At 49.3% G+C, this 17,150-nt stretch overlaps 1 protein-coding gene across 1 annotated transcript in view; it reads right to left on the reverse strand.

Moving 5' to 3' along the window:
• Positions 1-2,677: 2,677 nt before the first annotated feature.
• Positions 2,678-17,150, reverse strand: part of Map3k21 (mitogen-activated protein kinase kinase kinase 21) — a 31,827-nt gene continuing 17,354 nt past the window's right edge. Inside the window, exons 3-10 of the mRNA XM_050147102.1 lie at positions 16,277-16,425; positions 14,841-15,016; positions 10,535-10,775; positions 9,029-9,151; positions 7,642-7,792; positions 6,536-6,633; positions 5,061-5,804; positions 2,678-3,477 (exon numbers count right to left, since the gene is read on the reverse strand). Coding sequence (XP_050003059.1) covers positions 3,116-3,477; positions 5,061-5,804; positions 6,536-6,633; positions 7,642-7,792; positions 9,029-9,151; positions 10,535-10,775; positions 14,841-15,016; positions 16,277-16,425 — 2,044 coding nt within the window. The 3' untranslated portion in view covers positions 2,678-3,115. The remainder of the gene's footprint in view (positions 3,478-5,060; positions 5,805-6,535; positions 6,634-7,641; positions 7,793-9,028; positions 9,152-10,534; positions 10,776-14,840; positions 15,017-16,276; positions 16,426-17,150) is intronic.

Genomic DNA, 17,150 nt, shown 5'->3' on the forward strand with positions numbered 1-17,150 from the left:
CAGATTTAAGGGTGCTTTTGAAGATGTGATTATGACATGGACACACACAGAATAACAACCATGTTGGGGCCCAGAAGGAAGGAAACCCATCTAGGGAGATGGCTCAGTCAACAATGTCTACTATGTACTCATGAGGGCCTGAGTTCAGTTCTCAGCCCCCACATCACACAAAGCTGGGCACAGCAGTGCTTGTGTGTGCACTCAGTGCTGGGAAAGCAGAGAGAGGATCTCTGGGGCTCGCTGGCCAGCCAAGCTAACTGACTCAGAGAGTCCCAGGTTCCGTGAGAAAGACTCTGACTCAAAACATAAGTTAGAGACTGAGAATAACCTAACATTGAACTCTGACCTCCACACGTGTGTGCATACATGCTTGTGAACCTACAAATACACACACACACACACACACACACACACACACACACATATATATATATATATATATATATATATATATATATAGAGAGAGAGAGAGAGAGAGAGAGAGAGAGAGAGAGAACTACCTGCAAACCAACAAGAGAAGCCTCTAATGCTGCAAACTACCCTTGCCTTGACCTTGGACCTCTCCTTGACCTTGGACCTCCTACCTTGATCCTTTCCTTGACCTTGAACCTCAAAAGGTCTGTCAACGTGAATGGCGGCCTCCATTCATTCTTCTTCCTTAGGTCTGCAGCCTGCCCTGCAGAACTCAGTCTTGGCCATCTCTGCTATGCCACGAGCCAATTTCCTAGAAACGTCTCTACTTAGATGCCTATCCTGTTGGCCTCCTCTCTGTGGACAGCCCTCTCTAAAAATGCATACTCCAAATTAAAGTCAAACCCACTGCCAGATTCTCAGGGCAGCATTCGGAGACCTCCAGGCTCCAAGCAGGGTTCATATTGCTTTCTTGGAATTGGCATTTGACAGACGTATTAGCAGGAGCATATACTGAAAACCAGCTCATGATCAGAAGCCTCCTCCTCACCCAGGGTTTGGAAGTACCCGCGGGAGGTTGAAATGCAGGCTGGACTAAAGGCACCAATTGATGTCTCTCCCTAAGTCTTGGCTTCTTTATCAGTAAAGTGGAAAGAATCCATGTATTGACCTATAGGTAGTTCTGGAACAATCCTCAGCCATACAGATGTCTCTGTGATGTGGTTTTCCCAGTATGGAGGCCTCTGGCTCACACTCCTGGTGGATTTTCACTGAGAAGATGGGTGGAGGGCCGTAGGGAGGGCGTAAAGCTGGCATTTTAGCTAAGCAACCTGGGGCCCGGTGAAAACAAAAGTGAGTGTGCCCCCAAGATAGAACTTTAAATAAAGCACCAAGGGTTATTTGGTAATTTCATTTCCTACCGAGTGTCACATTTTAAATATTTACTCTCTGTCTTGCAAGGTTCTGGTGACAGAAGGGATTATAGTAGTCACAGGACCCAGGCAAACGCACCACGCTCCTGAAGAGTCACCCAGTTTCAACACGCAGCACTCTGTCCGTGAAATTGAAAGTGACCCCTAAAGAACGTGAAGCTGTCTCCATCCCACCTGCCATCCAAAGACACATTGTATAAGTGCTTCCAGAAGTCGCCGGTGTCTTTCCGCCATGCCTCATGCCTGTGTACCCCCACAGATGCCCCCCGAGTTCACTCAGAGTGAAATGAGTGTGAAATGGCTCAGGGCAGAACCCCCCAGTCCTGCCATCTCCTGTGCAGAAACCCCCCAGTCCTGCCGTCTCCTGTGCTGGCTGTGCTGGGGAAACTGCAGGCTTGGAGAAAAATAAAATTGCACGACACGTATGTCCATAGCACACAGGTTCTTCAAACACAGCTAGCCATGGATCATTTATTTTTTAGACTCCCACAGCATGAAGAAATTTCCCACCTCTGGCTCCTAATGGAGGAAGAGAGATTTCTGCAGCGAAACCTACAGGGCACAAAAATGTGATGACGGCCAAATATTAGAGCCTGATCTCAAATGATGCGTGGCAATCACTGCTAAGGTCTGAGTGTGAACCGTCCTCCGTGGGCTCACATCTGGTCCCCCGAGAGCAGTGCTATTGGGGAAGTTATAGAAATGGGGGGTAAGAAGTTTAGTGAGGGTGTGTCTTTGGCTGTATCTTGCCCTGGTCTCTTCCTTTATCCCCCTTTCTCTGCTTCCTGTCCACTATGATGTGAGCCAGCCGACCAGGTCCTCCTCAAAGTTGCACTGATTCCTCTGAAACCATGAGCAAGATACATAGTTCTTCACTTTATGACGTTCTAAGGTATTTGGTCACATGACACAAAAGTAGCAATGTAGTTATATTCAAAAAAACTTTTAAAAAGTATTTTGACTTTTAATTATGTGTGTGTGTGTGCGCGCGCGTGTTGGTATGTGCATGTGCATGCAAGGTGCCTGCGGAAGCCAGGAGAGGGCACTGGATGCCCTGGAACTGAAGTCACAGGCAGTGGTGAGCCACCTGACATGGGCACTGGGGACTGAACCTGGGTCCTCCAAAAGAGCTCTATGCATGCTTAACTGTTGAGCCATCTCTCAAAGCCTCAGGAAAACTGTTATAAGTTCCCTTCTGTAAAACCTGGATGAGGATGTCCTGTGTAATTCAGGAGTCAACTGGGCGTATTCCACATCACAAGGCTACTATTTTCTCTGGGTAGTTTACATAGGACTCCGAATTAACTCCAATCAATGAAGAACCATTTTTCTCCTCTATAAATAAATATCTTTACTTTTTAACATCACATTTTTATTGACAAGACACGAAACAGCTATTTCTGGCTTTTTGTTGTGCAAAACAAAGAAATCGACAGTGGCAAACAAAAACCCCAAAGGAGAAGACAATGAGGAAAAGGACGAAGGAAAGAAGCGAAGAGGGCTGGTCACTGTAGTACAGCCTTGTGCCGTGGGCAGGACGTGGGTGAGAATGGAGCACGGAAGCTGGCCACAGTGACCTCGCCTCAGCTGACTGAACCTCTGTGTTTTTTCAAGGCACCGGGTAACTAACGTCCCGTGGACAGCCAACAGCAGCCACTGGTGCACCTCGGAGTCAGGATCCAGCACTAGCACCCTGGGCCACAGTGTGACGCACAGCACCCAGTGCCTCTCTGTGTCCACCTCAAACAGGGAACGCTGGGAGGGCAAAGGCACTAGGTCAGAAAGTCTTTCTCCAGGGCATAGATGGGCTGTGAGCATGTCACGCTCTTCACTCTACACAAGGGCATGGCACAGTCCCTGCTCTGGCCCTCCACGTTGGCATCCAGCAAGGAAGGTGCCTTGCACCTGCTCCTCTCCTGGGCACTGAGGAGACAGGCAAGGCCTGGCACTGCACGCTCCATGTCACTGGCCCAGGCAGGCGGGGATGTTGTCCTCAGTGGATTTTGTGGCGGGGGAGGACATGCCTGACGGTTGCCCAGAACACCTTGGGGTTGCCCAGGAGAGCCCTGGTTTGCCAGCTCGCTCTGGGGACCAGGCGAGGCAGAGTGTGGTAGTCCCGAATCTCCAGGGGCACCTGTGGGAGAAGGACAGACGATGTGCAGTGAGAAGACTGACCCTGCAGTCATGGGTGAAGGGAAAGGCGAAGGCTATTCTGCTCAATGGTGGGGTTGCCTAGAGTTTCAACACAGCATTTACACAGCCACTGGGGTGTGCTTTTCTTAGTGAAAACCTGTCAAAGAGTATTTCACTCTAGCCAGTTCACCCATTCTCCCCCGTAGCTAGGACGTCAGGCATGAGCCACCATGCCCAGATCATATAGCTCTCCACAGGCATAGTCTCAGAGAATACCTGTATGGCACTAATGTAACCAATCACAGCAGTGCCTATACGCTTATCTCTACCACGCTCCTGACCACAGGAGAGGTGACGTCAGGTTATTAGTAGACAAGCATGTTATAGTGATGTACCCAAGGCCACAGACAGTGAACCTGAACACAAACCTCTACACAGTTAACTGCGACATCACCATGACCTGTGTGTGTGCCACACATGCATGCACACATATGCTCACACATATGCGTATGCATACACCATACACACACAAAGTCAACTCCAGACACGCCTATCTATTTTCAGAGATGGTCTCTCACCGACCTGGGATTTGCCGACTTGGCTACCCCGGTTGGCCAGCAAACCCCAAGCATCTGCCTGCCTCTCCCTGGGATTACAGGTCTGCACACCACTCCCAGGCTTTTGATGTGGGTTCTGGGGGTTGAATTCAGGGTCTGTTCCATGTAGAGCAAACATTTTACTCACAGAGCCATCTCCCCAGCCCCTGAGATGGGGTCCTCATAGGTGGCTAAGCTAAAGTAAGTTCACAGAGACAGGCCCCAGTATAGCCTGACTGTGGGCCCTAATAAGATCCACACATACCCAGAAGAACACAGGACACAGGGAGGGGGTTGGCAAGCCCAGGGGAGAGGCCTAAGGCAGACCCATCCCTGCCCCCGCCTTCGGCACAGTGAGAAAAGGGGCTCTAGTGTTTAAGCTGCTCCTGCTGCAGCTTTGTTACATACCAGCCACCAATCACTCAGAGGTGACAATGACCTCGGTCCAAACAACCACAGTGTGTGACCAAGGAGTGTCTCAGGAAGGCCTGGAGATAGTTGTGGTTAGCATTTGGGTTAGAGGGTTAGGTTGAGGGTTTAGAGTTCGGGTTTAGTGGCTAGGGTTAGGATTAATGTTTAAAATTAGAGGTTAGTATTTAGGATAAGTGTTGAAGGCTACGATCAAGTGTTTAGAGTTGGGGTGAGTGGTTTAGGGCTAGGGTTAGATGGCTGTGGTTTGGGACCATGGTCAGCTCTTCCACTGTCTACTTGCTGGACTTTGGACCTAAGGCCCCATCTCTGCCCCCAGAGTTTGGTCTATCATTCATCACATGCTTTGTACTGACATCACTTGATAATCTGAAGTTGCTAAGTCCCAATCAAGCCTCTTCCCAGAATCTAAATTCCAGTGATATTAAAGTTATAACAATGAAGAAAAGCACTCAAGATCCATTTGAACAATATTAGTAATTGAAATCATTAGAAAAAGGAAACACTCCTCTCCCCTCTATAACGCCATCTGCACAGTTGCCCAACTGCTGCCACCTACTTTGAGGTAGGAGAGGAGTTTCTTTGCATCCCATCCACGCATGATGGCATCCCTTATCTCCTGCAGTGGCACGGGGTGGCAGCTTTCCCCCTGTCTGCTCCAGAAGGGCAGGTGACATGCTTCTCAACACACCACCATCATTCTTAAGTCCTGGTTCAGGGATGAGTTCACAGCTGCTCTCTGGGGTGGTAGAACAGGGATCTGGAGTGAGCATCATGGGACCACAAGAGATCCGAGTGCTCCCCAAAGACAGCGCCTCCTCATCAGCCTGCAGCAAGCACTTTGTGGAGAGAGTCTTCGAGGAAAGGTTTGAGGCACTTGCCGGCAGGAGAGAGGGGTCATCACTGGGTGTCCTGGCTGCAGTCTGTTGTCTGGTACTTGCTTGGCACCTGGAGACCCATGGAAGGGTGCCCTCTTGCTTCTTTTCCTCTTTGGGTAGTGTTTTTTTGAGGGCCTGGGCTCCGTGTAGTTTCCTGACATCCACTCCCAAAGCCAGCGATGCCAGCAGCCCCCCACACTCACACAGAGCAGATTCTGTTTTCTTCCTCAGCAGGGGTGCACCCACGTGGTTCACTGAGGAGCCTTTGGAGGCTCCCTCCTCCCGACTCTCAGCCTCTACTGGGTGCTCTCTTTGGCTGTCTTTGCAAAGAGGTAGACCAACATAGGCCTGGCCAGGGAACTTCAATTGCTTTGGTTTTCTATGTTCTAATCCATCAGGGGGAAGTTTTAGTTCTTCGCAAGATCCTAAACAAAGGTACAAATGTAAACATTACGGAACTATTGCATAGCAAACACCACCATTTAAACTGTGTACAAACACACCAGAATCCACGAAGCATCAAGATATAAACAGAAGAACCATGATATACGACAGAAGCATAAGATATAAATGCACGTGCGTGCGCGCGCGCACACACACACACCTCCACCACACTAAACCAAAGCATGCAGAGGTCTTTCGGTGGAAGAACTCTTGTTTATTAAAAGGATCTCTCAGGGGGAGGGAACATGAGGGTGGGCACAGCACCCAGCACATACTCAAGGCACACACCTCTAGATTTTCTCACGGCATGAAACATGTAAACATGTGGATATAAAAGACCAGTTCTTTTCAGTACCAATTATCCTTGAAGGTTGTCGGTGGTTTTACCTCTTGAACTCAATCTACTGAATACAGCCCCAGCTCACCCTTAGTCAGGCCAACTACACTATGCTAAACTCACCTGGGCCATATGGCTAAGTGGGACACTGGTTTTCTGTAAGATAAGAAACCATGATCTTCATCTCCCTGAATATGTGGAGCCCATTTCCTTAGCGCCATGAAGTCTGGATGCCAAACAACCTCTGGATTCAAGTCAAGCTCTAAAGGACCTGCTGCCACCCCTCCAACCACCTTAAGGGCCACGTGAGATGATCCAGAGACCCCCCCCAGAGCTAACACCCCCAACACACCCTGCTTCCTGAGACGCAGTTACCTGGCTGGTCCACAAACAATGAAGCCAATGGTGTGGTTTTCTGACTTTTTATTAAAAGAGACGACCAAGGACTGTTGCCATCTGACAGAGGCCTGACCCTACAAGAGAAAGACATTTGTGTTCACATAGGGGAAGTGCAGGGCCCTCAAATGCAATCTCTTTTTTGGTATGTATGTGTGATGTGTGTGTGTGCGCGCACACACATACATACACATGGTCGCTTGTGTGTGGTGCGTGGATGTGTATTTACGTGTGTACTGCTGCACCTGTGTGCACCTGCATCTGAAGGGCAGAAGTGGATGTTGCAAGTCTTCCTCGACTGCTCTTTTTATCATATTGAGGCAGGGTCTCTCGCCCATTCTGGCGAGCATAGCAAGAGATCTGCAGTCTCTTCCTCTTGTGGGCCTAAGATTACAGGCAGCTGCCATGCCTGCAGCTTTACATGTGTGCTGGAGCTGAGCTCGGGTCCTCAGGCTTGCGAGATAGTACTTTACCCACGGAGTGTCTAGCCCAGGAGCCATCTTTTTAGAGCTGCAAAGAGAGTACCTTTGTGCTTTTGAATTTTGAAGACTTAACAAAGTACAAATATAATCTTTAAAAAATATTTTAGATTTGTTTGTTTACATGTTTGAATATTTTGCCCAAAGATATGCATGCAACCATATGCATGTTTGGTTCCCACAGTGGTCAGAAGAGGGCGATGGGTCCCCTGGAACTGGAGTTAGGGCTGGTTGTGAGATATCAAGTTGGTGCTGGGAATCAAACTCCGGTCTTCTGCAGGACTGAGCAATCTCCCCCACCCCATCATGAAATAATACGTAAATATGTCAAGTTATTCACTGAGCTAACAATCATTGCATACAGTCAGTTCAACACACCCCGGAGCACTAAGTTACTATCCAGATGTCTCTGCAAATCTAATCACTTCCCAAGAGGCTATTAGCGCTACTACCCCAGTGTGTGCTATAGCCCCTCTTCACACACACACACACACACACACACACACACACGCACGCACGCACACACACACTCACATACATACACGCACACACACACTCACACACATACACGCACGCACGCGTGCGCGCACACACACACACACGTACCGGTCTCGGCCCTCTGGTCTTTCTTTCACTTGAATGGAGCTCGGTCCCCATGTGCATCCTTTTTTCTTGAAATTCCTTTTCGCATCTTCGAAGTCTTCTTGTCGGAAGACCGCGTTCCGTCCCCAGGTTTTATGGCTCTCATCCGAAGTCACTGCATGGACAACCCACTGTCACATACGATTTGACTAAAGTGTCCAAGAATCCAGCCAGGTGCCTGGCAGAGCAGTGAGAACAGCTCATTCACCCACCTTGGAAAACTACTCTTTGTGTTCGTGAAAAAAGAAAATAGCAGCAAGACTAGGAAAAGACAATGAGCGGGAAGTTTAGAGACGGGGGATCCCCAGAAGGTCACCAGCTAGTGTGGGAACTGTGTCAAAGAGGGCAACAGATGAGGACCCACAGCTGAGGCTGGCATCCCGCCTGCACACACTCTCCGTGGCACATGCGTGCAGACACTCGAACACGCGCACAGACACACATTCTACACAGACACACACTGTACACACACATACACACACTGTATACACACACACACAGATTTCTTTTTTAACTACAAACCATACATTACTCTTTAAAACCGTGTGACTTTGTGCATTGCGCGTTGTGGTGCACACCTTTAATCTCAGCACGCAAGGAGGCAGAAGCAGGTAGATCTCTGTGAGTTCAAGGCCTGCCTGGTCTATAATAAATGTAAAATAAAAGTTTTCAGGACCTGCAAGGTTAGCCATGTGTGTACATGGAGGTGAAGTCCGTAAAGACAGATATCTAACTTTCATCCCGCCATATGCCTTCTAGAAATAGGACTTCTATAAACACGGAAACAAATGTATCTTCTTTACATTGTAAATGCTTGAGGAATGCTCAAGGTCTTTACTATGTTACTTATGGGGTTAGAGCTAGGTCCCCGTGTGCCTAAGCAAGTGCTCTACCACTGAGCATCATGCCAGCCACTTCAGCAGAAGACAGGGATGCCTTCTGATGGGCCAGTGTCTTTGAGAGGACCTGGAGTCCTAGCTCTCAGCCCCCACTGCATTGACACTATGTCACGTTTATGGTTGAGAGCGAGAGAAACTGGCCTAAAAGCCAAGATCAACTTCTTTGTGTTTGTTATTTTGTTTAATTTGTTCCTTTTCTTCAGAGTCTCCTGTTGCCCAGCTTTGCACTCATTAGATAGCTGAGGCTATCCTTGGTGTTCTTCCTTCTACCTCCCAAATGCTAGGATTTCAGGAGTGCGCCCCGGCACTCGGCCCCAAGGTCGACTTTTATATCTCCACCACCACCTGTTTCCATCTGCCTCTCGCTTGCTTACAGCCACTGTCAGAGCACACCCCCTCAGTGTGACCACGCGGCAGTGGTCACACTGATGCAGAGAGAAGCAAACACTCACGCTGGATAGCTCGGAGGCGGGGCAGCATCAAGGGGCTGCTGGGTGGGCTGCAGAGCCGGCTGTCTGAGCTCCGGCGCTTGTCCAGGGTTGGGGAGGCCTGAACTGTGATCTTGTGCTGGAAATCTGTGAGAGAAAGAAGCAACTTTGCAGGAATTACGTGATTTCCCTCGCTGTCCTCTGCACGGTCACAAGACAGTGTCATCAGACAGCATCTCCTTCAGGCAGACTGGCTAATGTCTGAGCCCGTTTCTCAGCACGGCCCTGTGCCACGTCTCAAAGACTCAAGTCAACAGGTAATTATTATTCTGTTATGCTCAATGAGGCGTGCGTTCATTTCTCTCTGTTCTTGACTGCAGATATGGCCAGTGGTTTCTAGTTCCTGCCTTGGTTCCCTGCAATGATGGACGGCGATGTGAGTCCTAATGCTGCCTCTGTCAGGACATTTTACTACAGAAATTTCATTTCTGCTGATGCTGTAGGCCTGGGGAGCAGGGCTAGAAAGTGGTAGAACAAGCATCCAAATCAAGTTGGCTAAGTCTAGAACCCAAAGTGTGAGTGTCTCTTCATAAGACACACACACACACACACACACACACACACACACACACACACACACACAAAGTGGGAGGCTCCAAACAGGGCTTTCCTAATCCTGTGCCAGAATTACGGTATTTGGCGCCATCCTGTGGACGGAAGGAGATACTGCATGCTAAATCCATTGTGATTGAAGAAATGCTCTTTGACCGAAATCTTTAACGGGGCTCCAGCAAGCAAATAAATGTGTTGCTGAAATGTCCTCTTTATTTTTAGAAAGGAAAGTTCCAAATCCAGGACTTTCTGGGAATCTGGCAAAAAATAGCCAGATATATTAATAATTGAATAAACTCGAGTTATCAGCTGAGCAAGGGCTGCCCACAGAAATGAGGGGTGCTGTTCCAACTTTCTGTCGTTGAAGAGTGGGGTCAGCTGCAAAGAGCTCACACTCTCCTCTAACGTTGGATCGGTTCCATCCGAGTCCTGTTGTCGTTCCCCTGCCCCAAGTCTAGGAAACCATCAACATTAGTGACAACAGCACACCCAGGACACAGCGTTTGTGACAGAAGAGGGGCTGTGAATTCCGAGTTTTCAGTTCCCTTCTCCTTTTTACTCAGTCTGGGACCCCAGGCCACACAACAGTCACCCTCAATTAGGGTGTGTCTTCCACTATAGAGAAATTCTTCTGCAGACATGCCCAGGGTCTTGTCACTTAGGCGAGGATAGAGGCTGTCACATTGGCAGTCGGTACTAACCACCACCCCGTCTGCCCATCACCAGCACGCTGTGACAAGAGCCCAAACTTCAGGTGCAATGAGAGCGCCCAACGACTATTTCGGATGTCAGCGACGGAACTCCCTACAGCAGCGTGTCAGCACCATGGTCAGCATCTGCACATTCGCTCATTCATTCACAAAATCATTCATTCACATTTTAACCTCCTAGGCTTTCCCCAGTCCTGGCGGCACAAACCTGAAGGCAGGCTGATGCGGTGGCCGTCTTTAAGCCTCAGCCGGCCTCTCCTGAACCTCCCCTTTCTCTTCTTCACGTGCGGGGCCTCCTGGTTCAGCTGGAAGATGAGGACGTTCAGCTCCCGCTCTAGCACGTCGATCTCGCGCTCTGCGAGTTGCTGCTCCCGGCGTCTGAGCTCCAGCTCCTGGGATTTCTGCTGCAGGGCGGCTCGACTCAGCTCCTCCTCCCGGGACCGCAGCTCCTGCAAAGTCGGGTCCCAAAGGAGATCAGTATGGGCTTCCTGCACTGCTCCAGGAGCCGGAGCCCTTCTCGGCAAGCTGACTGCACCCAAGCTCACCTGAGCTGCCGGCTATCCAGGCTATGATCAACCTAGGAGAACCAGTCCCTAAAGCAGGCACCCTCTCTTCTGTTAGTTCCCGACATGGAAAGGCCTTGCTCCCTTTCACACCTGAGTTTATCATGGCTATATCCTCACCTCTAGCCTTTATGGGGGCCTAACATCACTGTTCTCAACCTGTGGGTCAAGACCTCCGCAGGGTTGCACATTAGCTTCCGTGTATATCAGATATTTACACTGCGATTCATAACGGTAACAAAATTACAGCTCTGAAGTAACAAGATAATTTTATGACTGGGGTCAGCACAACATAAGGAACTGTATTAAAGGGTCGCAGGCTTAGGAACACATAACTCATACATCAACACTCATCAACAAAGAACACTATGAATGACGTAACTTATTTACATTTCGAGAACCAGTCTAAGTAGCTCAAGCTGGCTTTAAGCTCCCGAAGTTGCCATAAAGAACCTGTAACTTCTAATCCTCCTGCCTCCACCTCTCCCCCACAAGACAGGGTTTCCTTGTGTAACAGTCCTGGCTGTCCTGGAACTCCTTTTGTAGACCAGGCTAGCCTTGAACACACAGAGATCCACCTGCCTCTGCCTCAAAGGGACTCATTCAACTAAGACACAGCGTGAGCGCCACAGCTAGCCAGAGACTACACAGCTCACATCGCCGAGCTTTGGACTTTTTCTAGGTGGACTCAGGGGTCATTTAAGCCAACCTACAAATATCAGAAAGCAAAGAGGAGCCCAGAAAACCACTGTCCTCCCAACAGGACAAAAACAAAGGAGAGAGAGTCCACATGACAGAGAAATGCATCCTTCCAAGCAAGAGCCCTCGGGCTACGCCAGCTCCACCAAGAGGACCAGAATTCAGTTCTGAGTGCTCTGATCTGGACTCGTTTCACTACACAGTTCACATACACACAGCTACAGCCGTGACTTGGCCTGAGTCTCAGGCCTTTCAACTGTTCGCCCCGTCACATGCCAGCTGGCTCTGATGTACTGATGGGTCAGTATCGCCTCACTGGCGTGTGCTGGGTATAGACTGCTGTTTATCACTGGAAAGGAAACAGAAATGCTGTGCAATTTTGGGGGAAAAAAAAATCTGTTTTTTTTTTTTTTAAATGATAGGGCCTTAAGTAGCCCTGTCTGGCCTCGAACTTCTGGTTCTCCTGCTGTGCTTCCTGAGTGCAGGGGTCACAGACAAGGGCAACCCACTCAGCAGAGAAGCAGTTCTGAAGCGAGTCCACACTGGAGATTAACCGCAGAGTGCCTGAGGGCAGACGGTGGTTTCCAATTCAGCAAAGCACCCACCCTTCTCCCGCAGTCCCTGTTTTCAGTGGTGCTGGCGTTGGCCCCACTGGCTGCTGTTAACTGGGATCAGCAATCCCTTCTGCATCTTTCTGTATAAATTGAGCAACTTTGATTTTTAAGTCCCTACCAAAAGTGTTCGTCCCCTACAATGACTTCATAAACAACACAAAGAATTTGTAAGGGGTTGCGGTTGCGGGGGAGCAGGATTGGTGGGAAAGCAGTCAAACTATGCATCCTATTAAGGAGATTTTTAAAACTGGAAAAGCTGGGCTAAGGGCATGGCTCGGTTAGTAATGTGCTTGCCACACAAGCCCAAGGGCATGAGTTCAATCCCCAGAAACCACACATAAAAACCAGGCCTGGGAGCAAACAATTACAGACAGGAGACTCCCTGGGGCTGCTAGCAGGTCAGTCTGGCAGAACCCAGGAGTTCCGGGTTCCAGTGAGAGACCTTGCCTCAGGAAAGTAAGGTAGAGAAGAATTGAGGAAGATAACCGAGGTTGACCTCACTCTCTCTCTCACACACACACACCCCAATAATAAAATAATAGTAGTAGGAGTAGTAGTAGTAATAATAATAAGCTTGATAAAGGGAGGAAGACCTGTGGAATATCAGAACATATGTGAATATTTGAAATCATGAGGCACAAATCTTCCTTCTGTCTGTGTGGTTACCAGCAGGAGCATTTGCCCGAAGGCTCAGCGGGGAATTTCTGGTCATGGCAAAATCATTTCCCTGCAGAAAGGTTAATGGATAATGAGGACAAAGCCTCGTGGAGGGCCCAGGATGCCAGGTGCACACAGGGACCCACAGGCAGACAGCGATAAGAAGCCTGAGCGTGGGGAGGATTCACCATCTACGGGTAATACGGACAGGAGCCAAGGGTTGAGCATTCACTGGAGTGCGAGACCTCCTCCCTCAGCCAGTGGGCGGGAAAGGGAGATAGGGCACGTACAAAGGGCTTTCCACCCCACAGGAAGATGAGATTGGAAACCTCACAGCACAAAGAGATACATAATTGCATGTTCTCTAATCACAGATCACAAGGCCGTAGGGGCCGCTTGGAGGAGACAAACCAGACACTAACGGAAAGCATCCAAAAGGATAGTAAGAAAATGGCTGTGCACGGGTGGCAGCGTGGCATGCCTGCAGTCCCAGCATGTGGGAGGCTTAGCAAGAGGTCTGCAGTGAGGTCACGACAACCAAAACTGTGTAGTCAGTAGCAGAGTCGCCTGGGATGCTGTGCAAGGCACTGCCGAAAAGATGGGGAGAGGGAGGAAGAAGAAACTGCAGTGCTGGTGCCAAGCTGGAGACAGAGAGGGCTGTGCCCCTCTGCGAGCATCGTTTCAGAATCTTGCTCTATAGCACAAGAACCACTCTGCTCCTGTGCTTACACCTGCGGATCAACACTGGCTATCAACTAAACAAAAGGACTGTAGGAGTTGTGTGATTTGAGGTCATTTTTCCTCAAAATCATCTGTCCCGTCATCCTTAAAATCAAGTTTCGTCACGGGTTTAAACACCTCACTTCAAATTCTTAAAAGTGAATTGGACAAGTGTACAAAAAAAGCAACTCAAAATTTTCCTATTGTTTTAAGTCAACCAAATGTGTAAACGCTTCCATAACTCTACAGAGTTTATCATGCCTTGATAACAAAGCATCCTTCCGAAAGTAGCCTCTATGTCTTCCTCTTAGCCAGGCCCAGTGGGAGGCTACAGAGCCCTGGGTCACAAAACCCTGACATCTTTCTCCTGGGGCACATGCTTACATGGTACTTACTAAGCAGGAGACATGAGCTGGGCACCATCTTCACACTTCCTGCTGTGACACTCTGTGGGAGTAACACAGAGCCCAAGGCCACTCAGCAGCTCCCAGCCGAGCCCAGAGGCATCCAGCCCCATCAGCCTGTTTGCCCAGAGCTCCAGGTACTCAGCTTGGTACAGACAGGCAACCCTGGTCATTCTACTCAAGCACCAGGGAAGAAGGTTGAATACCAACCAGCAAAGCCCTCTGACAGGCAAAATGAACTCCAGCTACACCTAACTCTAATCTCCACATTCTCCCAGCAAGATGGAGGTGGAGGCAGGAGAGTCACCAGAAGCTCATGAACCAGTCAGCCTGGAGTACCCTGCCTTATAAGGTGGAAGAAGAGAAGGAATTATTCTCTGACCTTTGCACCTGTGCCATGAACCGGGCAAGCCTACACACACGCGCGCGTGTGCGCACGCGCACACACACACACATGCATGCACACACAGGCACAGACACACACACACACACCAACATCTTCAAGCAACACAAATATGAAAGGAGCGTGAGGTAAGGATTTGATTTAAAATACTCCAGTTTCAGAAAAAAAATGGGGAAAAGAAGTGCGTCAAGTGGTCAGATTGAACAGGGCTTCTGGCAAGGCTCACTAACATACAGGTTTATTATGTTATTTCCTGTCTTTTCCATTTGGAAATTTCCTAGTAAAAGATTGTTTTCTTTCAAACTGTATGCTTTCAGTACTCTTTATTTTAACTTGAAGGGTAGCAAGCATCAATAAATGTTGGCATTTGAGAAACAGCAGAAGGCTAACAGTGGTCCCCGGCTGGCACTCCCAAGGTTTATGGGTGTCCGGGACAGTAAGCCCACCCTCTCACCTTCTCCTTGGTTCGAAGCTCATTGAACATTTGCTGAATCTCCAGTTTCCAGTCTTCCTGCATGGAGTGGAAGGACTCCTGGGGCATCTCCGTCGCCAGCGCCCCTTCGATCTCTGTCAGCTGCTGAAGAATCAAGGCAAACGAAGGGCGGATGTGAGGATCTTGCTCCCAGCATTCTGCAATGAACGAGAATCACATCACTTTCCCGACTAGGTACAGCTGGTATGATCTCCAAAGACGGCCATGTTCCCAATCTGACACTTGTCACTAGGCCAGAAGTTCCTGTCTGCAGGGACTCCTGGAAATAGTAAGGACGTATCAGTGAGCGCCTGAGTGCCCTGTGACCCCAACCCCCAGCACCACGTCAGAGGTGAGCAGAGACATGGTGGGACGAGCCTGCTGTTGCCCAAGTGTTGGTCAACACTTGGTTCACAGATGCATGTTTAACACGCTTAGGTCTCGCTGCTGCTGCAGAATCACATGGCTATAAAACACAAGCCCCCAAGCCAACATCTGGAAGATGTTATAATTACAATAGAAAGTCTAAGTAGTAATTCCAACACTAGAGAGGTTGAGGCAGCTTCCAGGTCCAGCCTGGATTACATGGTGAGTTTGCAGCCAGCCTGGGGTACAGAGTGAATCTGAGGACAGCCTGAAATGCATAATAAATTTTCATCTAGCATGGGATACAGAGTGAGTTCAAGGCCAACTTAGTGCACATAGCAAAACCCTATAAAAAAAATCAAAAATCAAAACTGATGAAGTAAATTCACAGCTCACAGAGAAAGGCAGCAAGTTTAACCACGAGTGGGGAACCAAAGGCCCAAACAAAGCCACTCTGCTGAGCCCTGAAAGATGCTGACGATCACTATGTGGGTCTTCAGATGGAGGCTTGGAGCCAGCTCAGGGCTGTGCTGTCTGCTGCACACAGTGGGACAGCGGCAGGGAAGGCCAGGCACCACTGATAAAGCTGGTGGCTTTAAGTCACATGCCTGAAAATGCCTGTGACTCACTTCTCCAGCAGAGGTGGAGTTTCTCAGCATAGCACACTTCAAAGAAAAAAAAATTGAGATAGGGTCTCATATTAGCCCAGGCTCGACTGGAAACTCAAAGCAATTCTCCTGCCTCAGATTCTTGAACACTAGGATTACTGGCATGAGGTAGTGCATCAGATTCATGTTTCCTTTGCTTGTTCATTGCTCTATGTGTGCGGGCTCAGGTGGGCCACTGCATACAGTTAGAGGTCCGAGGACCACCCATGGGAGTCTGCCATGTGGGAAATTGAACTCAGACTGTCAACCCTGGTGGCAAAATGTCTTTATGTGCTGAGCCATTTCATTAGCGCACACAATGCTTTTTTAAAAGTTAGAAAACATGACTGTTCCCATTCACAACTTTCCTCGACCCTAGACGCTTGAGGTCAGGCTGAACAATACCTTTCATGAGCTTGGCAAACGGCTCAGGGCAGGTGGATGGAATGGGCAGCGTGAGCTTGTTGACGGCCACCCCATACGCCACAGCCAGTCCGTCGATGCCACGGTAAGGGACCTCGCCTGTGAGCAGCTCCCAAAGCAGCACCCCATAGCTGGAAAGCAAAGCTCCCATGAGTGACTCAGGCTCAGCAACCGCCCCAACCCGGACCCAGCTACCACTGGGATCAGCATTTCCAGCAGACCCAAGACCACTGCTCTCCCAGGGTGGGAGGTGGCTCCGCCCCAGACCAGCCGGAACAGTGTGATGGTGCACACCTGCAATCCCAGCATGCAGGGGACGAAGGCGGGAAGATTATGACCTCCAGGCTACACAGTGTGACCCTGTCTCAGAAAGCTCCCCCATAAGGGGTCTGGAGAGATGGCTCAGCCATTAAAAGAGCCCTGGCTGCTCTTCCAGGACTCTGGTCCTAGTCCCAGCACCAACACAACAGCTCCCTGCTCTCTCCAACTCCAGTCCTGGGAATCTGATGCCCTCTTCAGGTCTCCATAGGTACTACATGTGTGTGATGCCCGATTTCGAAATTTTGAAAATAAAATTGGTTTATGGGGGAGTTAATAGTTTTTAGAACTCTGACAGATAATTTCTTAAAAGACAGCTGAGCCAGGCAGTGGTGGCGCACAACTTTAATCCCAGCACTTGGGAGGCAGAGGCAGGCGGATCTCTGTGAGTTCGAGGCCAGCCTGGTCTACAGAGTGAGTTCCAGAATAGGAACCAGATACACAGAGAAACCCTGTCTCGAAAAAAGAAAGAAAGAAAGAAAGAAAGAAAGAAAGAAAGAAAGAAAGAAAGAAAGAAAGAAAGAAGGAGGGAGGGAGG

The sequence above is a fragment of the Alexandromys fortis genome, unplaced genomic scaffold (assembly GCF_014885135.2).
Source record: "Alexandromys fortis isolate MF-2015 unplaced genomic scaffold, M_Fortis_MF-2015_v1.1 scaffold_12, whole genome shotgun sequence".
In the NCBI taxonomy this organism is placed as follows: domain Eukaryota; kingdom Metazoa; phylum Chordata; class Mammalia; order Rodentia; family Cricetidae; genus Alexandromys; species Alexandromys fortis.